At 53.9% G+C, this 23,971-nt stretch overlaps 2 protein-coding genes across 3 annotated transcripts in view; both read left to right on the forward strand.

Annotated features, from left to right (window-relative positions):
• The window catches only part of CCDC13 (coiled-coil domain containing 13), a 64,098-nt gene extending 55,448 nt beyond the window's left edge, over nt 1–8,650 (forward strand). Inside the window, exons 14-16 of the mRNA XM_030812029.1 lie at nt 3,576–3,730; nt 7,125–7,239; nt 7,785–8,650. Of these exons, the coding sequence (XP_030667889.1) occupies nt 3,576–3,730; nt 7,125–7,239; nt 7,785–7,944 (430 nt within the window). The 3' untranslated portion in view covers nt 7,945–8,650. The remainder of the gene's footprint in view (nt 1–3,575; nt 3,731–7,124; nt 7,240–7,784) is intronic.
• Nucleotides 8,651–14,106: 5,456 nt separating this feature from the next.
• On the forward strand, nt 14,107–23,962 carry HHATL (hedgehog acyltransferase like). Of its 2 annotated transcripts, none has more exons than XM_030812030.1 (12): nt 14,107–14,383; nt 16,114–16,232; nt 16,797–16,864; nt 17,479–17,592; nt 17,722–17,916; nt 18,273–18,482; nt 18,944–19,115; nt 19,477–19,621; nt 19,744–19,779; nt 22,806–23,007; nt 23,407–23,548; nt 23,749–23,962. In XM_030812030.1, exons 2-12 carry the CDS (start codon nt 16,127–16,129, stop codon nt 23,871–23,873), a joined length of 1,515 nt encoding a protein of 504 aa, XP_030667890.1. In that variant the 5' UTR covers nt 14,107–14,383; nt 16,114–16,126; the 3' UTR covers nt 23,874–23,962. The 2 variants fall into 2 exon arrangements, with proteins under 2 accessions (XP_030667890.1, XP_030667891.1); XM_030812031.1 differs by lacking the exon at nt 14,107–14,383 and adding an exon at nt 15,761–15,839.
• Nucleotides 23,963–23,971: the final 9 nt, after the last annotated feature.

Here is a 23,971-nt window from a genome sequence, read left to right on the forward strand (position 1 = left end):
CACCTTTTTGGCTATTGTGAATAATGCTACAAGAACATTGCTGTACAAGTACCTGTTTGAGTCCCCGTTTTCAATTCGAGAAGTGGAATTGTTTGATCATATGGCAATTTTATGGTTAGCTTTTTAAGGAGCCACCAAACTTTTCCACAATGGCTGCACCACTTTATAGTCCCACCAGCAGTGTACAAGGGTTCTAATTTTTCTATATCCTCACCAACACTTATTTTCCTTTTTTTCAATTATAGCCATCCTAGTAGGTTTGAAGTGATATCTCTTTGTGGTTTGGATTTGCATGTCCCTAATGGCTGATGATGTTGAGCATCTATTTATGTGCTTATTGGACATTTGTATATTTTCTTTGGAGAAACACAAGTCTTTTGCCTCCTTTTATTTGGGTTGTTTGTCCTGTCGTTGAGTTGTAGGAGCTCTTTATGTTTTTTGGAAATTTTGTATCGTTTTAAGCCACCGTTTGTGGTAACTTGTTATGCAGCAGTACTAATACATTTACCCTATTACTAACTGTGAAATCAAGTTTTTTGTAAACTTATAGGAAGCCATCTATTTCTTCTATATTGTGGAATTGTCAGAATAGCAAAAATGATTGGTTCCTTGGAGGTTAGATAGAACTTTCTTGAGAACCTGGCTTGACCTGATTTTTTTTTGGAGGTAGATCTTTGACCCTTTTTCAAATTTAGATTTTCTGTGTCTTCTTGAAGTAATATTAGTACATCTCTTGGTTACTTACAGAGTTAAACATAATAATGCTTATGCAGTGCCTTAACACAGTAGTCGGTACATGGAAAGCACTAAAAAAAAAGTGTTAGCTGTGCTGTTGTTATAAGATTTTTCTCCTTATCCTGGAGTTCAGGTATGTTACCCAGCTGGGTCCAAGGATGTGTCTTAGTCCATTTTGTGTTGCTATAACAGAATACTACAGACTGAGTAATTTATAAAGGAAAGAAATTTATTTCTCACAGCTCTGGCAGCTGGGAAGTCCAATATCAAGGTGCCAGCGTCTGACAAGGGCCTTCTTGCAGCATCCCGTGGTAGAAGGCAGAAGGGAAATGTAATGGGGGAAAGTTGAAGTGAGGACAAAGTTATCCTTTATCAGAAACCCACTCTCATGATAACTAACACACTCCACTACTGACCAGTGGAACTTTCTGTGATGATGGAGTTGTTCAGTATCTGCACTGACCAATACAGTTTAAGAACTTGAAATGTCACTAGTGTGACTGAGGAACTGAATTTTTGATTTAATTTTCATGAACTTTATTTTTTTTTCTTTTTGTTACGACAGAGCCTCACTCCGTTGCCCAGGCCGGAGGGCAGTGGTGCAATCTCTGCTCACTGCAACCTCTGCCTCCCAGGCTCAAGTGGTCCTCCTACCTCAGCCTTCCAAGTAACTGGGACTACAAGCATGCGCCACCGTGCCAGGCTTATTTTTGTATTTTTTTTTGTAGAGATGGGGTTTTGCCATGTTGTCTAGACTGGTCTTGAACTCCTGGGCTCAAGTGATCCACCCACCTATGCCTCCCAAAGCATAGGCGTGAGCCATCATGCATGGTCTGAAATTTAATTTTTTTTTTTTTTTGAGACAGAGTTTCGCTCTTGTTGCCCAGGCTGGAGTACAATGGCACAATCTCAGCTCACTGCAACCTCCACCTCCCTGGTTCAAGTGATTCTCCTGCCTCAGCCTCCCAAATAGCCGGGATTACAGGAGCATGCCACCACACCTAGCTAATTTTTTTTTTTTTTTGTATTTTTAGTAGAGACGAGGTTTCACCATGTTGGCCAGGCTGGTCTGGTCTCAGACTTCTGACCTCAGGTGATCCACCCACCTTGGCCTCCCAAAGTGCTGGGATTACAGGTGTGGGACCCCGGGCCCAGCCCCTGAACTTTAATTGTAATAGCTACATGTGGACGTGAACCTCGCAGTCGTTGTGTTGGGGAGCACAGCTCTATCGTATTCTATCATGTTCTATAGTATGAATATGTTACCACTTATTTGTTTGTCCCCTGATGAAGGGCCTTTAGGTTGTTTTGGGTTTTTGCTTTTGCAAATAAAAGCTCAAGGAATATGCCTAAATATGTGTTAGTAGCTGTTTACTGTGTTACTATACAGCTTTTATTTGTAGTTGTATACTGTTCAAAATTGTTGTCATTCTGTTCCTTTTGACCCTTCACCAAGGTGGAAAGATCACTTCCTCCAACACTGTCAGTTTCAAGGCTGCCCCTCTAATTTTCAGGTGTGCATGTAACTCTTGGCTTGGGTTAGATTTCAGGGAGGTCTGGCTTCCTCACTGAATGAACATTTAGTATCATAGAAGTCTGAAATGGCACACCTAGCCACAGGAAGGACCTAAGCTCAAGCTCCAGTGGGATTAAACAAGTGCTTCATGTGAAATAATGTTTATGACAGGCATGTAGAAAACAAAACAATAAGCTTAAGATAATCACTAACTCCAAGAAAAGCGAACAATTAAATGAGAAAAGACATATGACACTGTGCATCATGGCTCTAACTAATTGTCCTAATGTAGACAGGCTTTTGGTATCTATGCCCTTTGCTCCCTGCTGTTATGCCTGTGAGTGCTTTATGTTACATGAAAAAGAAATTTTGCAGATATGATTATTGTTATGGACCCTAAAATGGGAAGATTATCCTGGATTATCTGGTGGGCTCAATCTAATCTTTTGAGCCCTTAAAAACAGAGAAATATCTCCATCTGGGATTATTCAGAGAGATGCTGTGGAGGAAGTCAGAGAGAGTAGTGAGATTCAAAGCGTGATAAGAGTATCTAGCTGGTTTTAAAGATGGAGGGGGCAAGGTGGCTCCTAGAAGGTGAAATTGACCAGCAGCCTGCAGGGAACAGGGACCTCAGTCCTTCAACTACCTGGAACTGGATTCTGTCAACACTCTGAATGGGCCTGGAGTGGATTTTCCCCCGGAACCTCCAGATAAGAGCCCAGGTCAGCCAACCCCTTGATTTCGGCTTGTGAAACCAGAAGCAGAGAAACCTACTGAGCTTGCCAGGCCTCTGACTTACAGAACTATGAGATAATAGATTTGTGTTGTTTTAAGCTGCTAAATTTATGGTAATTTGTTATAGCTGTGATAGAACACTGATACCTAATATCAATTCATGCAAAAATGTATAGAGGTGATTCTGTTTGGTAGGGGGAGAGTACTAAAATAAAACTAAATTCTCATTTTGCATGACAGGAAGTCAAAAGATTATATTTAAACCTTATATAAACCTAAAAATAGCAACATAAGCGTCTGTAGAAATATGGCAATAAATATTTAAAAAAGCAGCCAGAAGTGTTGTAAGTGATTGCTTTTAGAGAGCAGGAATTGGGAATGAAGGGGCTGGGAGTGGACTGATCATTTTTAAATTTTAACCTTGGAGGGAACCATATGGTGTTTAAATGCATGTTACTGCAATGAAAATGAAGAGGTCCCATCACCACCAATGTAAGATGTACCCATCTCTCTAAGGGCCTGAGCAAGTGGGGTGGGGCCTGCCCCTGCCTGCCAGGGCATGTGGCATCCCCTCCTCTCTAATCACCAGGGTGGAGGAGAGGAACAGCAAGCTCCTGGAGTCGGAGAGGAAGCTGCAGGAGGAGCGACACCGCACCGTGGTGCTGGAGCAACATCTGGAGAAGATACGCCTGGAGCCAGGGAAGGCATCAGCCTCCCAGAGAGCAGCTCCCAGGACCAAAACAGGTAGGGGCCAGGGCAGTAGTCTCAGTGCAGGGGGTGGGGGCAGTGTTGCTGCTAACAGAGGAGCCAGGCAACTGCACTGTTCAGCCCATCAGCGAGCATGTGGGAAGCAGAGCATCCATCAGGGTGGAGCTCTGCCTGCCCCCACTGTGGGGTGTCCTTTTCCCCGGGCCTCTCAGTCAGAAGCAGGAGCCCCAGAGCTCCATTGGTTCGTGTGGCCCTGGCCTGGCCACCTGTAAGCCCTCAGCATGAGGTGGCAGTGCTGAATGCCCCCAGCCACCCCAGCCCTCAACCCTCTGTGCTGAGCTGACTTCATTCAAAGTGGTCATGGGGCACAGCTGGTCTGCTGGGGAAGCCCAAGCAACAGTGGTTGAAGCAGGGGAGGAGTCCTTTTGTGCCTTCTGCAACGGTCAAGTTGATATAAGCAGGAAGTAGCCTCACCAGAGGTTTGGGGACCCAAGCTCCCTCTGTTTTGTGGCTCCACTATTCTCAACATGCAGCTTCCATCTCCTGGTCTACAATGACTGCCTGAGCTTTCCCATCAGCAGCAGGAAGGGGAGAAGGGAAGGAGACAAACTTCTCCTTACCTTTTACGGTTGCGTATGTCACTTCTGCTCTCATCCCATCAGCCAGATCCCAGACAGTTGGTCATAGCCAGGTGCAGAGGGAAGCTCGGAAATGCTGTCCTTAACTGAAAGGTCTATCGCTGTAACACAGTGGTTCTCAAGGTGCAGTGTTCAGACCAGCAGCATCAGCATCTTGTGGGGCTGGGGCGAGCTGGAGGATGCCAGAGCCAGAAGCCATTTCTGGGATGGCTGACTCCCAGGGAGGAAGGGTCTCCAATGTGGAGGGGCTGGGCCTGCCTCTCTTGGACCTCCCATCCCACCCATCCCAGCCCCCTCCAGGCTCTGGAGTGGAGGTGCCGCTGCTCCCACTGCACCCTCTTTCAACACCCCAGTAGCCCCCCAACCCCTCCCCAGCCAAGGATGGTCAGACCCTTGGTCTCAGTGCTCAGCCCAGATGAGGTCAGAACGTTTCAGAAGGGTGTGCCAGAAGTAGGGCATAAAGAGGGTGTTGTGGCCACTTGCTTTCTCTTCTACCACCAGCAGGGCCAGGAGCTTCTGAGAATCCAGGCCGGGAAGGAAGGGTTCCTGGGGCTTAGCCTTGCTGACCCTCTTGGACTCTCAGGAATATGTTCCCTAGGAGTGTGGCTTTTCCAGGCTGGGGCTTACCTCCTACAGGGCAGCAGGACTTCCAACCAGGGAGAGCTAAGCCACAGCAGGCAAGTCACTTTGTTCCCTGCTGGACAGTGAGGGCAGCTGCCTGAGGGAAAGTGTCCAGGTGGCCTCTGCTGCCTACTGGCCTGTAACATGGGCAAAATCCTGCCCCTCTGGTGAGCAGAGCACCACTTACCCGCCTCCCCCTGGCCCATCCGTAAAATGAGGAGGCTAGATTTACAATTCAGTCCCCCATGGCAGTCTCACTCCAGTGGGGGAGTGAAACATCTGAGCAGAGATGGAGGAATGGGGAGGGGATGTGGCCTGCAGATCCCTGAGGGAAGGACAAGTGCCGGTGCATGGAAGCTTAGCTGGACACTTAGAGGAACAGCGAGGAGGCAGGGAGGCTGGAGTGGTCCAATCACACAGGGCCTTGAGAGCCAAATAGAATTCACTGAGGCTGCCAAAGCTCTAGAGGCAGCAACTATTATCCCTTTTTTTCAGCTAAGGAAACCAGCTCAGAGAGGCTGATCGTTTGCCTGAGGCCTCTCAGCAGAGGGCGAAAGCCAGGTCTGCTGATGCCAAGTGATTTACTGTGGGTCACACCACCTCTGAGGGCCTTTTCAGTCCTGAGGTTTTCTGATGCGGTGATTTTGCCCACGTTCGCCACCAGTTGAGCTTTGTCTTTTTTTTTTGGAGAGAGTCTCACTCTGTCCCTCAAGCTGGAATGCAGTGGCGTGATCTCAGCTCACTGCAACCTCCACCTCCCTGGTTCAAGCAGTTCCCCTGCCTCAGCCTCCCAAGTAGCTAGGATTACAGGGGTTCGCCACCACACCCTGCTAATTTATGTATTTTTAGTAGTGATGGTGTTTTACCATGTTGGCCTGGCTGGTCTTGAACTCCTGACCTCAAATGATCCACCCCCCTCGACCTCCCAAAGTGCTGGGATTATAGGCGTGAGCCACCGCATCCGGCCGAGGCTCTTTTTGATTCCCTGTGTCATAGGGCTTAGAAAATTCCATCAGGCTGAACAAGCAGTTTCCCATCCAGGGCAGCTCTAGTTGGAGATGTGGAGGTGCTCAATGCGTGGAATAAGCCAGGGGCAGCTTAGCAGTGTCCCCTGGAGCCAGGAAAGGCCCTGAAGAACACTCAGTCCAACCCCTGTAGAGGGCAGAGCCACTCTGCTGCCTCCCCAGCAATGAGACAGGTTTACACAAGACTAGTCTTGATGTGCACGCCTCCACGCCTGGCTAATTTTTATGTATTTTTAGTAGAGACGGGGTTTCACCGTGTTGGCCAGACTGGTCTCAAACTCCTGACCTCAGGCAATCTGCCCCTGCTTGGCCTCCCAAAGTTCTGGGACCACCCCACCCCGGGCCGCTTTGTCTCCTTTTTGTGAGCATTCTGTACCCCTCAACTCCAGGACCCTGGATCCCCTGCTTCCTAGTATGAAGCTGCTGGCCTGGATGGGGACCACTGGTATGAGGGCATCAGGTACAGTGACAGCCTAGACGCGGGCTCAGCCTGCAGGCCAGACCTCAGGCTCAGCTGGCTTCTCTTTTTGAAAACAAATTACCAGGCTGGGCATGGTGGTTTATGCCTGTAATCCTGGCACTTTGGGAGGCCAAGGTGGGCAGATCACTCGAGGCCAGGAGTTTGAGACCAGCCTGGCCAACATGACAAAACCTTTCTCTACAAAAAATACAATAATTAGCTGGGCATGGTGACAGGCACCTGTTGTCCTAGCTACTCGGGAGGCTGAGGCACAAGAATCGCTTGAACCCTGGAGGCGCAGATTGCTGTGAGCTATCGCGCTACTGCACACCAGTCTGGGTGACAGAGCAAGACTCTGCCTCAAAAAAAAAAAAAAAGAAAAGAAAACAAATTACCAGAAACTTGTAAAGTATAAAGATGGAGACAGGGTGGTGAGGAACCACCTTGATACAAAGCGCGCAGAGTCAGGGCTGTAGCAGAGGCCAAAGCCAGGGGCAGAGGCATGCAGAGGAGGCATCAGGGAGGGCTTCGGAGAGAGGCAGAGCTCAGAGTTGCCCTGCACCCCGAAGGCGGTGTAGCGTTTCACCATGTGGAAGAGCAGGCAGTGGGCAATGGGGGGAGGAGAAGCAGGGTGCTAGCACAGGGCTGTGGCCTCCTCACAGAAAGTGGTCGCTACTGCCCCACAGGTCTGCCCACCTCTAACAACAGGCACAACCCAACTGGGAGTGAGAAGAAGGACTCATCATTTGCCCAGCTCTCCGACGTGCCCGTGGAATCCCAGATGGAAGAGCTGACAACCAGGTGCTCCCCTGCCCCGCCTTCCTGAAAGGGTAGGGTTGTCTGAGTGGAGGTGCCTCCATGGGCAGAGGGACTGTGTCCCTCCCCTTGCACTTTTGACTCATTTGCCCAGAAGGCTGGTCCTGCTTGGTCCTGGGTTCTAGGCCTGTAATTCAGGGACTGGCCTTCAGAGGACAGAGGGCCCGGCCCAAACCCCAATGACCCATAGTCCAAGAGAAATTTTATCAAGCATGGATCACTGAACCCAGTTTCTCACTACGTTAAACCTTTTAAGATCCCACGCACCTATGGTAAGGGAAAGACGGGAACGTCTACAAATTAGAACTCAATTTGTAAGGGGGCTTAAGGTGGCTTACAATGCAGGGAGCCAGGCCCATAGAGAGGAATCCATGGTACCCACAAGAGTCAGTGAGAGGAGGGGATGGGTCAGAGGGAAGCCTGAGCCTGAAGAGCAGCCATGCTGGCAACCACATTCCCAGGGCCCTCTGTCACCCATGCACACCCATATGCAGCTCCAACCACACTGAGCGCTGTCTCCTGTGGTCCAGGCTGGCCATCCAGGTGGAGGAGAATGAAATGCTAAAGGCTGCCCTGGGCAGTGCCCTGCGGGGAAAGGAGGAGGACCTCCGGATGTACCACGAGATCCTGGGCCAGGTGAAAAGTGTCTTCCTGCAGGCCCTGCGGCAGCAGAAGACAGACAAGCAATAGGATGACAGCCCAGTGTAGGCCTGGCCGAGTGGGCAGCCTCAGGTGTTGAGAGGATAAGACTGTCTGAGGACTCCATCTGCTCCGGGAAGCCAGCCCAGGGCAGCCAGCTCAACCACTTCTACAAGAAGAGGCTCCTTAAGGATGACCAAAACCAATGTCTCAGGCCAGGAAGGCAGAAGAGAAGCCCTGGTGGGACACTGCAGGGGACCCTGGGCCGGCTGGGTTACAGCAGCGGGGAGGCCCAGCGGCCCACTGGCAGAGGCGAGAGCTCTGGGATGGCAAGGCGGCTGTGAATGGACAGATGCAGTCCCTCAGGCAGGTGTTCATCGCCCTCCTCCTAGGTACTAGCCCTGGATGTCCCCATGGCTTCACACACAGAAGAGCCCTTGGTTACCCTAACTGGGCATATCCCCCATGCCACTCAGCCCCGCCCTATCCTCTCACCCCCATCCCGGCTCCATCTGTAGCCATCCACACCCTACACAGACTTGGGGCACTATGCTCTCAACCAGTTTGTCAGCCCACTCCTGAGGACACTTCCTCAGGTGCAGACCCTTGGACTTGTAATAATAATAAGCATTTTCGTAATCACTGCAGCTCCCACTGACTGAGCATCTACTGTGGCAACCTGACCCCATCCAGTCCTCTAATAACCCAGGGGTTTGTTGTCTTATTTGACAGATTAAGAAACTGAGGTTCACAGAAAGAAGCTGAGCTAATATTTAACTGCAGTCTGCCTGACCCCAAAACCAGGGTCTTGCCATTCAGAGACTACCCAGGGTAGGTGCACCCACCCACCACTGAACAACCCCACCCCTAGGCAGCCACTCCAAGAGGCATCTTCGTTTGCTCACCAAGACTGCAGCTGATGGATGCTGGTGGCAGAGGGCCGAGGTGGGGCTCAGCTAGAGCTTCAGGCAGAATGGTTTTGAGGTAGTGGCTCCAGTCGAAGGTACGGTGCACCTCCCTCGCCATGGTGAACTTGGAGGGATGCTGCAGGGGCACCCTAAGATCAGCAGGCCTCTATGTGACTGTCACAGTGTTGCCCTTTCTCAGCTGTAACTATGCACTTATAGCTACAGGAAGGAGTGGCCCCAAGGAGGGTCATAGCCACACACCCCAACCCTGACACCCTGGCCACACAGGTGCACCCACAGCCCCACACAAAGATGCAGATGCACACACATACCTCAATTCAGGAGCATGCAACTGTATGTGCACACAGGCACCTCCGTGTGTGCACACTCATGGACACACAGGTGCAGATGAGCACACACATGTGGATGTGGACACACATTCCCACATGTGAAGACATAGCCACTTGTGTGTTGCTTGTGCAGTGATGCACAAATACAGGTGCACATACTGTGAAAACACCCCCTTCCCCAGGAAAAGCCACTGGGCCTCCTGGGACCATCTTCTCAGCTCCTTCCTTGGAAAAGCCACTGGGGCTCCTGGGACCCTGTCTTCTCAGTCCCTTACTTGGGGATGGGGCTATGGAGGGACCCTAGCTGGCCCCCACTCCTCAGGGAGCCCCTGACCCTGCATGGGGTCACACGGATCTAGAGATCCCACAGCAAGTTAGAGCAAAGGCCACCGGGATGAACTGATGATTCTGATGGGGTCCTAAGGGTCTCTGGGAAGGAAGAGTTTTTCTCTGTTTCCTTGTGAAGGAAAATGGCTAGGCAGAGAGCCAGGAGAGAGAGGGTCTGTGCTGGGAGGGGACAGTGTGTGACAACGAGGGGTGGGCTGGATGCAGAGTCTGAACACATGGAGTCAGCACCTTCTCCTGCAGGCCCTGAGGAGCTCTAGAGGGTGATCTGAGTATGTGGGGTACAGGCTCTGGCCTCAGTGCAGTTCCAGGGAGTGAGAAGCAGGCATAGGACCATCCATCCTTCCTCAAGATCACCTCAGGGAAGTGCAGAGATGGCATGACCCACACTCCAGCCACTTCAGGGTGGTTTTGCTGCCCTTCCTGGGCTATGCCTGAGAGAGGAAGGAGCATTAGGTCATGGAGTCTGGACAGGTGGGGCTGCCTGGGGCATACTTCTCTCCCCACTTACCAGCTGTGTGGCCTTGGGCAAATTATTTAACCTCTCTGATCCTCCACATTCTCATCTATAAAATGCAGACAATAATAGAATCCTCCCTCAGGGGGCTGTTATTAATATGTATTGCAAAGAATAACCCAAAGATGTTTCACTAATTATTAGCTCTCTGTTTATTTCTGTACAAGGAACATGAATCTATAGACTGATTTAAACAAGAGTTATATAAGAGAGAGGAGAGAGAAAAACTGCAGACAGGCAGGCATGGGAAATCTTGTTTGCACACTTTTGGGTGAACTGATTTGCTGGTGTCTTGCTTTGGCCAACTCTGGATATAAAGACGAGTGTTTCCGCTTTCAGATTCCACGGGCAACCTTGACAGCATTGCTGTGGTGCCATGTGCGGGAGTCCCTGTCATGTCTGCTGGCACCTGCCATGAGGCACCTCCCCACCCCCAGCTTGGTTAGATCAGGTCTGCTCCATTCCCTCATTGGAACCCTCTGCAGGGTTCACTGAGATAAAAAGTGTCCATTGCTTACTGCAGCTGCTCGCACACAGTAAGCGCTCAATAATTATTCGCTCTTAGTGTTCCCTCCATTCGTTCAACCAGAACTTGTTGAGCAGTTCCTCTGCCCCAGGCACAGAGGTGCCGAGGTGAGGCAAACACAGTCCCTGGCCTCCAGGAACTCTCAGGTCAGCTGAGGAGAGAGACAGACTGGTCACAGGTCACCATTCCATCCAGCCAGTCGGCCACCAGGCAGTCAGTGAGTGCCAACAGCATGCCAGCCTCTCCAGGCCTGGGAGGGACCTGGAGGTGAATCTAACTTGCTTCCTCCTTTCAGGGAGTTTCCAGTCCAATCAGTGGTATGGGAAACGCCATGATGGAGCTGGATGGGGAAGGATGCAGGACCGAGCTGCAGCACCACAGGGCTTCCCCCACCATCTCCACCCCATCCCTGTGGCAGTTCTCAAGTTCCCAACCTCCTTGATCAGATGTGGGTGGTGAGGGGGCTGTCAGGGAGTCCTGTGTCCTTCACATCTCCCTGAGGCAAAGGAGCAAGGAGGGGTAAAGGGAAGGTGGGGAGAGCCTGGGAGAAGGATTTTCAGGTGAAGGAGTCGTCAAAGGGGTCAAAGATAGGGACCCTGAGAAACATAACGTAGGTGGGCCAGGTGCACAGCCAGGCAGCTGGTCTGTCCAGGTTAGTACCAGTGCCTCTCCTGGGTAGCACCATCTGTCCCAGGCACCCTGAGGATGACCTCCCTGTCCCTCAGGCAGGTAGGCAACAGGTGTGCTGGATAAGACACCAAGGGCCCTGGCCAGAGCCATGAGGAGGTAGTTGGAGGGGAGGGTGCAGGTGCCCTGGAGGGTTGAGGGGCAGGGGCAAGTAAAGAGTTAAGTGGTGGACTCGCCTCACGTGAGGGCTCTCCCTGCCACACCCCAGGCAGGTGCTGCAGGTCTTGGTGCTCAGGTTCCAGCACTGACAGGTGAGACCTGGCTGAGCTGTGGATGTAGTTTGGCCACTGTCCCCATGGGGGCCTCTGGGGCACCACAGCTGAGCTGGGCAAGGTTGCAGCCTGGCTCAGGCTTAAACACACTACATTGTCACTGGGCCCCTCCGCTGCTCCCAGGAGCCCAGGGCAGGGTGACCTCCAGTGGGTGTGCTCCTCTGGACCCCAACATCCAGGGGCCAGAACAAGCTTCTCCTCCCCACCCCCAGCCAGCCCACAGCCAGCCCTGAGCACAAAGAAGTCGGCCTGCCCACCTTCTCCCCACAGGTGTGCCTTTACATACACTGTCTCTCCTATATCCCTGAGCCTTGCACACACACAACACACATATACACACAACACACATATACACACGTATGTATGATACATGTGCACACACAAGCAATACACAGGATACACATACACAGCAAACACATGCCATGAACAACCTACAACACAAAACGTACACACAGACCCACACACAACTGATACAAAACACAGTTGCACACATACATGCAAACACACAGGATGCTTTCCTCACATTTTTACTTTGAGCAACAAACAACCAAAAAAAGTCTGAAAATTGAAAAGGGACTCAGATTTGAAAGAATTGTCCCCACTCCCCACCATATCTTTCCCAGTGGCCCTTATGGCATTTGGGAAGCTGGCCCCAGGGCCAAGTGCTGGTCTTAGCTCAGTCAGCTTCCTGTCCCTCACGTGGGCTGGCCTTGCCAGGTGCCCTCCCTCGCCACCCCCGTCAGACACAGTGGAGCTGGCCTCAGGCCGTCCAGCCACAGATCCACAGGACTTCCCTAGCCCTCCACCCCTCTTGCCATTTCCACACACCACACTCCCTGCAGACCCTGCTGTGTACGGGTCACCTGGGGAAGGCCTCACTTCTGAGTGTGAATCCAGCCTCTCTGGGCCTCTGGGGGTCAGGGTGTCTGTGGCTCTCTAATCGCCTCTGTTTATGAGCAAGGCCCTTGTCATGGAGTGAGTCACCGGATGCCCCCTGCCACCCCAGTGAGGGCCAGGGCCAGCGGTATGCCCATTTTACAACTGAGGATCTGAGGCCCTAAGAAGTGGGTCACACCAGCTCAGGGTCACGTAAATTGGCTGAACCTGTGTTCTTAACTCGGGGGTCAAACCACCCTGTCTGCTCCCTTGAGCCATTTTCTTGGAGCCTCGTGAGGGCCCCAGTGTGGGTGCACGGGGTTGTCGCCCCTGCAGGGCAGTCAGTGCCAGGAGCTTATGGGGCTGATCCAACTACTTGGCTTCCTCATGTGCCAGGTTCTTCTTCTCCCAACTGTGGACAGTGGCAACATCTTCCCTATTGGCTGTGGTGACATTAAAAAGTTAATCCATGTACTTCCTGGCTACTATGATTAACTTACTCCTAACAACCATTGACTACCCCTCCCCGAGGAAGCCCTCCTTAACCCTGAAGTCTGGCTCAAGTATCCTTCCCTGATGCTGGCCTCTCTAGTGCCCATTACCCACCACAGCCCTAACCCAGCACCCACACTGTGCAGTAGTCACCATTCATGCTTCTCAGGGTCGGGGACCACAGACACGGGCCTCTGTGTCCTGTGTGGAGTGTGTATGTTGGGGGTCTCCTTGCTGTTCGCCAGGCCAGCGTGTCTGCGTGCTCGGGAGGCAGCTCACTGCCTAAGTGCAGTCTCTCCCCTTCTTGGGCCCTGGTGGGTGGGGAGCAGCGCCTCCCTCCTGCCTCCTCAACTGAGCCTGAAGCTGGGGTCACAGGATCAGCAGGGGCTCCAGGAGCTGTCCTGTGACTGATCACAGCCACAGAGCTCCTTCTACCCCTGAGAGCCTCCCCACAAGCACACACGTGAACAGATCTCCATAGATAGCACAGACACATACAGCTGCCCGAGACTTGGCCTCAACCGAGGGGGCACTGTCAGAGGTACTTAATCTCAGGGGCACCTTCAGGATACCCCTCCCCTCAGGTATCCAGGGCTGAGGCCTTGAATGCTCCCTTCCAGAATGAGGGCCCTGTCCTACCAGGACCCCCAGTTGGTTAGGAACACACCTGTCTTCCTGTCTGCCTCCACTCTGCCATCGAGAGGATACCAGCCATTCCAAGTACCCACAAGCCTTGCCAAGTGACCCTGCTAGCACCCCTCCATCCAGGACACTCCCTATGGGACAGGGCTGACTTATGGGGGCCCCTCTCAGCCACATGTCCCATGCCAGTTCCAGTCCCATCAGGCAAGTCAGCCCTCCCTTAGGCACTGATGCATGGCCAGCCAGGACTCACGGCATAATGAAAAGGACCAGGTCAGGGGGCGAGACGAGTCTGCCCTGGGATAGCCCTTAGGAGGTCATATGTAAAGGTAGGAGCTGGAGTCCCTGGAGCCTAAGCGTGAAAGTGTGTGCATGTTGTGAGTGTGTGTGGCTGTGGTGGGGGCAGGGCTTACAAGCCTGGAGAGGCTGGTGGGACCACCAGGAGTCCTCCTGGAAAAGGGAAGTCCTGGGTAGCAGTGAGAGAGAGGCACAGGCTCTCCAGGAGCCAGGGGAGGCAGGCTGAAGAGAGGCCCAGGTGTCCCTGTCTGAGCCTATGCTACTGGACACCCTCCCCCCACCCAGCACCCGCCCCCCTTCAAGGATCCTCCCTGCGGCTCCCTGTGGCCAGCAGCTCTGCAGCACTCGGCTCTGCTCCACTCTGCTCAGCTGCGCTCCAGGAAGGCCACCTCCTCCTCCCCCTCCTCCTCCCGCTGTCACCACTCACCGCTCATAACCTCAAGGGGGTGGGGACCCCAGGGCTGGACACACCCCACCGTGGCCCCAGAGCTCAGCCGGTCGGACGGACGGACAGTTGGACGCCGGACCCCAGAGCCTGAGGTGGGCAGTGTGCCAGGGTCCCTTGCGGCCTCCTCAAGGTCAGTGCCAGCTGGGGATGCAGCTACTCTGGGGCTCTTGATACTTGTGGGGCACACCCCAGGCCCGCATCCCAAATCACAGGCCCCAAAAGGGGCTTTACCCCAGGGGCATCTGGGGCAGGCAGGACCAGGGGAAAGGGTATGCCCCTGTGTCCACAGGCCAGCCCTGGTCTGGGGGTCTATCAGGAGAGGCCCCAGGCTGGGGGCCAGCTCCTTGCAGAGGCCTCACTGGGGACACCCCGCACCGGCCATGGGGAGCTAAAATTGGAAAGTGGCGAGTGGGAGGCAGCTGACAAAGCTATTTCGCGGGCTCTTCACCATGCTCCGGTTTCAAGCTCCTGCTCCATTAACCTGATCCCCAGGGCCTCTCCACCCCCACCCAGCTGATGAGGAGGTGCGTCCACCCTCAGGCCGGCAGCACAGCCATCAGGCTGGCAGCCTCTGCTGTGGGCAGGGGCAGTGGTGGTCTTCTCTTACCCCGGATTCCAGAGGGGGTCACTGAGAAACCCGATCCTGAAGGGAGGCAGGCAGAAGTCTGTCCCACGTCTGCTGTGTGACCTTGACAAGTTCCTGCTCCTATCTGGCCCATGACCCCTCCATCTGTACGAGGAGACTGTCAGCTGCTGGGGGGATCAGGGAAGATGGCTGCAGGGCTGGGGATGAAGATTTAGGGGAGGATCAAGGGTGGACAAAAGGGCCACATCAGCCACCTCTTGGCCCCGTCAGTCCAAGAGATGCCTGAATATGTCCCTCCCTTCCTCCCTTTAATTTGGGCCCTATGTCTGTATCCATGGAGTCCTTGGGAAGCCCCTGGGCCAGGTTGAAGCAGGGTAGGAAGGGCAAAGGTGCTAGCTGAGCCGTAGTAGGACCCAGCAGTTCTCCAGGGGACAAGCTAGGCCCCCGCTGGAGGGAGTGGCGAGACTCAACCAGGGCCTGATTCTGGTCAGCACCTTGGACAGCAGCCAGTGCCCTCCCTGGCCCGGTCTGGCCCCACATCCGCTACTCCAGGGCACCTCCTCAAATAGCACAGCCTCCAGCTGGTGTCCAGGGCCTGAATACACAGAGCGCTGAGAGAGTGGGGCAGTGTGGTCACGGACACAGGCAGGGACTGGGATGTGACAGGCTGGAGCTCAGGGACTTGTTGGGGGAATGGGGGTCAGTGACAGGCTGTAGGCTTAATTCGAGGATGGAGGCTTGGCTCTAGGGGCAGCACCTGGGGTGGTCATGGGATCTCAGGGAGGGGAGTGGGAGTCAGAGAAAGGGTCTTAGAGAGGCTGGGGCTTTGTGAGGAGCTAAGGGAGACTCACTGATCGGGGTGGGGACCCTGCAGGCAGAAACCTGATTGCATTGGTAGAGGTGGGGTTTGTCTGAACGAAGGTCATGGGGGCCTTGGCAGGAGCTGTTTTCGAAGAGGGTGGGGCCGGTGCCTCTGGAAGGTATGAAGATGTAAATGAAGGTGAGGGAGGCAGGCTGCGAGTGAGGGCTCTGCCGGCAAGAGCCTTTATGGGTGGGGTGGGGACAAGAGCAGCAGCTGGGATGGGGCACTGGTGTTCCGGTGGCCTGTGAACTGTGGGGGGCACAGGGGCGGGCACAGTGATGGTACAAGGTCCCCAAGGGGCTTGTGGGGCAATCTCTCTTCAGAGTGGGGTCCCCACTGGGGTGGTGGGACCATGAGGTGGGGCTAGGCTGGGCTGGAGACTGTAATTCCCTCACCCAACCTGTCTCCCCAGCCCTGTCCAGGCTATGGGCATCAAGACAGCATTGCCGGCGGCTGAGCTGGGCCTCTACTCTCTGGTGCTGAGTGGGGCCCTGGCCTATGCTGGCCGGGGCCTCCTTGAGGCTTCACAAGGTAATGGCTGTGCCCCGGGGCAGGTGGACAGGACCCTTCTTCCCCTGGAGGCCTCAGGGTTCCAACCAGCAAAGCCAGAAAGTTACAGGCTCCAGACCCAGGGTACTCCTTCTAGAACACGGCTGGATCTCCCTTTTCAGCCCGGGGTTCCCATCTCAGATAGTCACTGGAGGCTGGGTGGAGCCAGGTTCAGTCACAGGAACACAGAGATGCAGAGACACTGGCAGAGAAGTGGACACAGAGTCACACACATAGACACACACACACACAGAGACCTAGACCCAGACATACACACACACACATCCCGACACACACACACACACACACACACACCCCAACACACACACACACACACACACACACACACACACACACACAGTCAGAGGCCAGGACCCAGACACACAGTGAGACCCAGAAAGAAGCAGATGCAGCATCAAAGAGACCCAGACCCGTGCCCCGCTCCTGATGCCCTCGCTCCCCAGGGTAGGGGCAGCCTTGTCCACTGGGGAAGGTGGGGCAGGGGATGTGAAGGCCCCTCTCCCTGAGGGCACACTCTGTTCTCAGATGGGGCCCACAGGAAGGCCTTCCGGGAGTCTGTGCGACCTGGCTGGGAGTACATTGGCCGGAAGATGGTAGGTCTCCCACATCCCAGGGTCCCTCCCATCCCTAACCCTTCTCCGCTCTCCGCTGTTCCAGATGTTGTCAAGTAACAGAGAGCTTCTCACAGCTCGGGGGCCTCTGGCTTGAGCTTCAGTGCCTTCAGCTTCTTCACTGGCCCCTCCTGTATCCTCTTGGGACATCAAGTTTGCCTGGGCCCTGCTCACTTGGGAAATGGGTCGCATTAGTGGAGTGTGCTTCAGTGGAGCCTCCAGCACCTCCCTTCCCAGAAACAAAGCAGTAAAGGGGGAATGGCAGGCAACGTGCGGAGGAGAGGGAGAGCTTCAAGGGACCCGGCAGCCCCCATGGTGCCCTTCACTCCTCTCTACACTCCTGCCTGGGTACTTCCTTCACAGAGGAGTGTGGGAGACCTGCAGGCACTGCTCTTGTGTTTGCATAAAGAGGACACGTTGGGTTTGGCTAGTGGTAAAAAATAATAATTATTATTAAATTTTAAAATGATAATAATAAAAGAAGACCACGAAGGCTGGGAAAGGTGCTGGGGCTCTGACCAGCCCAGATTCCAGCTCGTCCTGCCCCCTCTCCCACCTTCACCTGCCCCACCTCCTTCTGCCCCGGACTGCCCCAGGATGTGGCTGACTTCGAGTGGGTGATGTGGTTCACCTCCTTTCGCAACGTCATCATCTTTGCCCTCTCCGGACATGTGCTGTTTGCTAAACTCTGCACCATGGTTGCCCCACAGGTGAGCTGGACCTGGGCCACCCGGCCTCCCCCTGCCAGCTCCTCTTTCACCACAAGGGTTGTGGGAACCCCGTCCTGGGGTCACACCCCCATTTATATGGCAAAACTGAAGCCTTCTCCCTGTCCACAGCTCCGCTCCTGGATGTATGCTGTGTATGGGGCCCTGGCTGTGATGGGCACAATGGGCCCTTGGTACCTGCTGCTGCTGCTTGGTCACTGTGTGGGCCTCTATGTGGCCTCGCTCTTGGGCCAGCCCTGGCTCTGTCTTGGCCTTGGCTTGGCCAGCCTGGCCTCCTTCAAGATGGACCCCCTAATCTCTTGGCAGGTGTGAACTGGTGCAGGGGTTGCAGGTGTAGGGATAAGATCCCAAACCTCTCACTTCATCCAAAGTCCTTGCACCCCAAGTATCCCCAAGTATTTCCTTCACTTTTCCACCTGTCTTCAAGCCTTTGGATATGTCCTGGCCACAGGATGACCACCTGCATCGCAGGAGGAACTGCCAGATCATCCCCTGCTCCTCGCGTTGCTGGGATAGAGCAGTGGCCAAAGTTAACTGGCTCTGGAAGAGAGGAAGGGACAGGACCAGGCTGGGCCCCTATGGGAAGCTAGGGAGTGGGGAATAGGTTTTCCAGAGACAGGAGGCACCCTAGTGAGCTGGTGGCCTGTTCTTTCCCCCTCCAGAGCGGGTTTGTAGCAGGCACTTTTGATCTTCAAGAGGTGCTGTTTCATGGTGGCAGCAGCTTCACAGTGCTGCGTTGCACCAGCTTTGCACTGGAGAGCTGTGCCCACCCTGACCGCCACTACTCCTTAGCTGACCTGCTCAAGTACAACTTCTACTTGCCCTTCTTCTTCTTCGGGCCCATCATGACCTTTGATCGCTTCCATGCTCAGGTGAGGGGACACCCTGTGGTCTTCTAGAACAGGGCTGTATCTCCATTTTCAGATTAGGGTTTCCATCTCAGATAGAAATCCCCAAGCAGGCTGTATCCCCATCCTCAGGCATGATTCCAGGATGAAGCCATGTCTCCCCTCCCTCCTCAGACCCCAGGATGGGGCCATCTTTCCCCTCCAGCAGGGACCTCAGGGTGGAGACATGTCTCTTTTCTCAGACAGGACTCCCAGGCCATGAATGTTCTCCTCCCACTCAAATGGGGCTCCCAGTACAGAACTGGGTCTCCCGTGGCTGGCTGTGAATCCTCCTCAGACTCCAGGGTGACCTGTGTCTCCACCCTCAGGCAGGACTCCTGGATAAAGCCAAGGCTCCTCCTGCCCCAAGTAGTTGGTGAACCCCCCTCGACAGGGCTTCCCAGGCAGGGCTTGCCTCTTCCCTCAGACCCTTCGTATCCCCCCAGGTGAGCCAGGTGGAGCCAGTGAGACGCGAGGGTGAGCTGTGGCACATCCGAGCCCAGGCAGGCCTAAGCGTGGTGGCCATCATGGCCGTCGACATCTTCTTTCACTTCTTCTACATCCTCACCATCCCCAGTGACCTCAAGTTCGCCAACCGCCTCCCAGACAGTGCCCTTGGTGGGTCCACAGAAGAGAAATGGGGGCAGGGCTGCCACCTCAGGAAAACAGACCCTCTGCACCCCCACGGTGCCACAGTCGGGGAAGCTGAGGCACGCAGGGCACAGCACCTAAGGGCATAGGAGCAGGGGCTTATTCTTTCTAATGCATGGGTCTTGGCATTAGCTTCATCCTGTGGGGCCAGAGCAGCATCCCACAGACCCCACCCACTTCACCAGGCATGGCTGATTTCCACAATATGGGAGGTCTCCGTGGGGCAGGCAGAGCCTGGTGTCTCCCCAAGGAAGTGGTGGGACAGGGTCTCCATGGGGGCAGGCCCCAGGCCATTGAACCCCAGGCAGTGACGGTGCCCTGCCCCCAGCTGGCCTAGCCTATTCAAACCTGGTGTATGACTGGGTGAAGGCGGCCGTCCTCTTTGGTGTTGTCAACACTGTGGCGTGCCTCGACCACCTGGACCCACCCCAGCCTCCCAAGTGCATCACCGCGCTCTACGTCTTCGCGGAAACGTGAGTGCTGGCCAGGACGGGGGAGGCTCACCCCCGGGACCACACCTTCCCCTAGCCTCTTCCCCCATGCCTTGGGAGCTCTGCCCCTGATGGGCACATGCCCATCTGCTTTCCTCTTACAGGCACTTCGACCGTGGCATCAACGACTGGCTTTGCAAGTGAGTAGGAGTGGGGTGGGGGTGGTCACAGCCATCCTGCCAGGTGTCTGAGCAGGGCAGTGCCAAGATGGGTCCACATTTTAAAAGATCACCCTGGGCCAGGGGAAGCAAAGAGGGCAGTGAGGAGGTATTGGCAGAGGTCTGGGTGAAAGATATAGAAGTTAGGACTTGAGTGAGGGCCTCCGAGGTGGAGAGAGGTGGTGGGAGGAGGGTCACACAGACAGCAGCCTGGACAGAATGTGGCCATGAAGTGTGAGTGTTGGGAAGGAGAGGGAGATGACGCTCAAATTCCTATCTGCAGCCTGGGAGGATGGAGGGCAGTTTCCAGAGAGGGCTTCAGTTTAAGAAATGTCTAGTCGCAATCTAGGAGACATCCCTGTGGAGGTTCAGGGAGGTGGTTGGGTCTGAGGGTCTGGGTTTCTGAGGGTCTGGAGGACTGATGGAACTCAGAGTGTCCTGAGTGTGGGCAGGTGGTTTTTAGGCTTTGGGAGTGGGTTAAGTCCTCAGGAGAGGGAGTGGTGTGAGAAGAGGAGAGACGGGGATGGCCGAGATTCGGCCTGCAAGAGCTCTGCTTGGAAGGAAAAGGAGCCAGCAGAAAGGACTGGAAAGAGTAGTTGGAGGGGCAGGAGAAGAATCAAGGTCATGTGCCACCCTGGAAGCCAAGGGAAGACCATCCAGGCATGGTGGGGGCAGCTGGGTCAGATGCCACTGAGCCTCAAGGAAGCTGGAGACCGAGGATTAGTGCTGGTGACATGGAGGTTTTCAGCCTTTCATGGGCAAGGCAGGGGCAGGTAAGGAGGGAAAGTCAACTGAGGAGTAGAGGAGTGTGTGATGACTCCTGGAAGAAGCCTGGGACTGCAGGGGGAAGACAGGAGTGGCTGAGGGAGAAGAGGGATATTTTAAAGATAGGAGAGAATGGGACATGCTAGGAAGAATTATTCAACAGAGAAGCTGGTGATGCAGGATACAGGGGTGATTGATGGAGTGAGGTCCGTGAGGAGGAAGGAGGTGATGGTGTCTAGTTCCAGGCAGAGGCCTGGCTTCAGTGGGAGGAGGAGGAAGAGAAGCCAGTGCGGATGCAGAGGAAGGCAGGTTAATGTAGACAAGTAAGGGATTCCACCTGAAGGCTTCAGCCTTCTCCATGGAGCAGGAGGCACGGCCATCAGCTGAGAAAGCCAGGACTGGGATGTGGAGAGAGGCAACATATATGCTTACCCCCACAACCCAGCCTGGATCCCTCCACTCATACTATCTCTCCACTCATATTTGTGGGGAGATAAGGACACAGTGGCCCTTGCAGAGCACGGGAGAAGCAGCTGACTAGAGAAATCTTGGCACTGAGCGCCCAGGTGGTATTGGAGGTGGCGGGCTTATGAACTCCAGTATGTGAAGATGTGAGATTTCCCCCATGGGGCTTAGCTGCCTGGGTGTAGCTGAGGAGAAAGTAGGTGATTGGGCTCTCCCAGATGGATGACAAGGAAGAAGTCAGGAATAAGGGTTTTTAGACTATTTATAGTGATGACTCATTTGATATAAGCCTGCTAAGGACGGTGGTGAAGATGGGAGGGTCACAAGATCCATGGGATTGAAGAACGGAAGCTTGGGGGCCAGGAGGTCAAAAGGAGTTGGGTAAAGAATGGGAATTAGAAAGGAGTGAACTTTCAAGTGGTGACAAAGTTGGGGCATGGCCATGGGTGTGGGTGGCTGAGGTGGAGTGGAGAAAAAAGCCATTGGAAATGAGGAGGTCAAGGAATGGAGAGGCTGGTTATTCCTGGGTCTTCAACTGAACTTATTTAACAAATATTTATTGAGCACCTACTGTGTGCCAGGCATTGTTCTAGGCACTGGGGATACAGCAGTGAACATGGCAAAGACCTGAACTCATGGAGCTTACAGTCTAGTAGGGAGATACAGACCATAAACAGGTAAACAAACATAAATAAGATAATTTTAGAGAGTGGTAAGTGTTATGAAGGAAATAAAATTGCAATGGGATAGAAGTTGACAACTGGGTAGAAGCTTCTTTAGTTGGGGTTTAGGCGGGCTTCTCTGAGGAAATGATATTTGAATTGAGATTTGAGTGATAATCAGATGTGGAGCAGAGAATACCAGGTAGAGGGAACAACAAGGGCAAAGGCCTTGTGACACAAACCAACTGTGTGGGTGTAAAGGTAAGAAAGGCCAATGGGGCCAGCATAGTGAACTGGGGGAGCATGGCGGCTGATGAGGTCAGGGAGGGAACAGAAACCAGACCACTTGGGATCTTCTAGCCGGAGTAATGAGACTGAGTTTATTCCAACTGTAATGGGGAGCTATTCAGAGAGGTTAATCATGGAAGTGATGTGACCTGAGCTACACTCTTAAAAGATGCCTCTGGCTGCTGTGTGGAGAATGAACCGTGGGGGCAAAAGCAGAAATGAGAAGACCACTTAAGAGACTCTTGCAATAATTTATGTGAGAAGAGAGATCATCTTGACTAGGGTGGTGGTGGTAGAGGAGGTGAGCAGTGGTCAGGACTGAGAGGAGCCAACAGAATTTGCTGGCTTGCTTGGATATGGGTGATGAGACAAATTGAGAATCCAAGATGGCACCAAGGCTTATACCCTGAGCAACTGAATGGATGGTGGTACCATTCACTGAGATGAGGATGGAGTGGGGTTTGAGCAGGGATAGGGGAATCTGTCAATCAAGTGACATGGCTAGTAACAATTGGATATACAAATCAGGAGAGACTGGGCTGAAGACACAGATTTAGGGGTCATCGGCATAGAGATAGTACTTGAAATCTTGGGTCTGGATGAGATCATTTGGAGAGTAAACGAACAGAGCTAGAGAAGCTATAATGTCCCAGGCTGAGCCTGCCACAATTTGAAGTTGGTTGGAGGAGGAGCTGCTACCTGAGGTCAGGAACGTTGAATGCACCCAGGATGACAGTGTTGAGGAGGTCGCCCTGTTGTGTGTCCTCTCCCATCTCATCCCTGCCCTTTCCCACACTCCCAGTGGCCCTTCTCCCATCTTTCCTGCAGATATGTGTATAACCACATTGGTGGGGAGCATTCCACCGTGATCCCAGAGCTGGCGGCCACAGTGGCCACATTTGCCATCACCACTCTGTGGCTTGGGCCTTGTGACATTGTCTACCTGTGGTCATTCCTTAACTGCTTTGGCCTCAACTTTGAGCTCTGGGTGCAAAAACTGGCAGAGTGGGGGCCCCTAGCACGAATTGAGGTGAGCAGGGAAGACCTGGGGCTGGGACTGGCTGGGTCATGGAGGGCAGGGGGGGCACTGCTGCTTTCTGGAGTTGTCCAATCACCTGGCCCCCAATCCAGAACTTTCTCACCACCACCCTCCTGGTTGTCAGGGCAATGGCTCACTCTGTAGGAATCTGCCCCTCCCTCCCTTCTATGAGGAATGGAGCACCTGGGCCTTGCCATGTTGGTCAGGCCTTGCCCTCTCTCTGGACCTGTTTCCCCATGTTTAACAAGGAGGGAGAGCTGACCTGGGGCTCTCCGAGACCCAGACATAGCCCCAAGACCTGACTGGCCATGTGGGTAAGGCTGCTGACCCACCACGTCCTCTTTCCTTTGGCCTCTTGTCCCGCTGCCCATGCTTTCCTGGACCGGATAGGCCTCTCTGTCAGTGCAGATGTCCCGTAGGGTCCGGGCCCTGTTTGGAGCCATGAACTTCTGGGCCATCATCATGTACAATCTTGTGAGCCTGAACAGCCTCGAATTCACAGTGCTGGTTGCCCGGCGCCTGCTACTCACAGGTGAGGGACAGGGGTGTGGGGATGCAGAAGGTGCCAGGCATCAGCCTCAAGGACTGTGACCTTCCAAAATGCCTCCTATCTCCCTCATCACCTCTGGGACTCAGCAGGGAGGGCCCATCAAGTGGGGGAGGGGTGGGAAGACAAAAGTCGCTGAGGATGCATTGCTGCTCCCGAGCGTCTATGACTCCCTCCCCACACAGGGTTCCCCCAGACCACGCTGGCCATCCTGTTTGTCACCTACTGTGGCGTCCAGCTGGTAAAGGAGCGTGAGCGAACCTTGGCACTGGAGGAGGAGCAGAAGCAGGACAAAGAGAAGCCCGAGTAGGAGGGAGCGGGTAGAGAGATGGGCTCTGCTCAGCTATTCTTGGGCCAGATGGGGCCTGACCGATAGAATAAAAGACTTTTCTACAACAGCTTGGCTGC

This window comes from Nomascus leucogenys, chromosome 4 (assembly GCF_006542625.1).
Source record: "Nomascus leucogenys isolate Asia chromosome 4, Asia_NLE_v1, whole genome shotgun sequence".
NCBI classification, from domain to species: domain Eukaryota; kingdom Metazoa; phylum Chordata; class Mammalia; order Primates; family Hylobatidae; genus Nomascus; species Nomascus leucogenys.

Coding starts and splice junctions, on each gene's coding strand:
- HHATL (XM_030812030.1), top strand. CDS start 16,127: ATGGGCATCAAGACAGCATTGCCGGCGGCTGAGCTGGGCCTCTACTCT. Junction 17,593..17,721: donor GCACCATGGTTGCCCCACAG/GTGAGCTGGACC, acceptor CCCTGTCCACAG/CTCCGCTCCTGGATGTATGC. Junction 19,780..22,805: donor ATCAACGACTGGCTTTGCAA/GTGAGTAGGAGT, acceptor TCTTTCCTGCAG/ATATGTGTATAACCACATTG.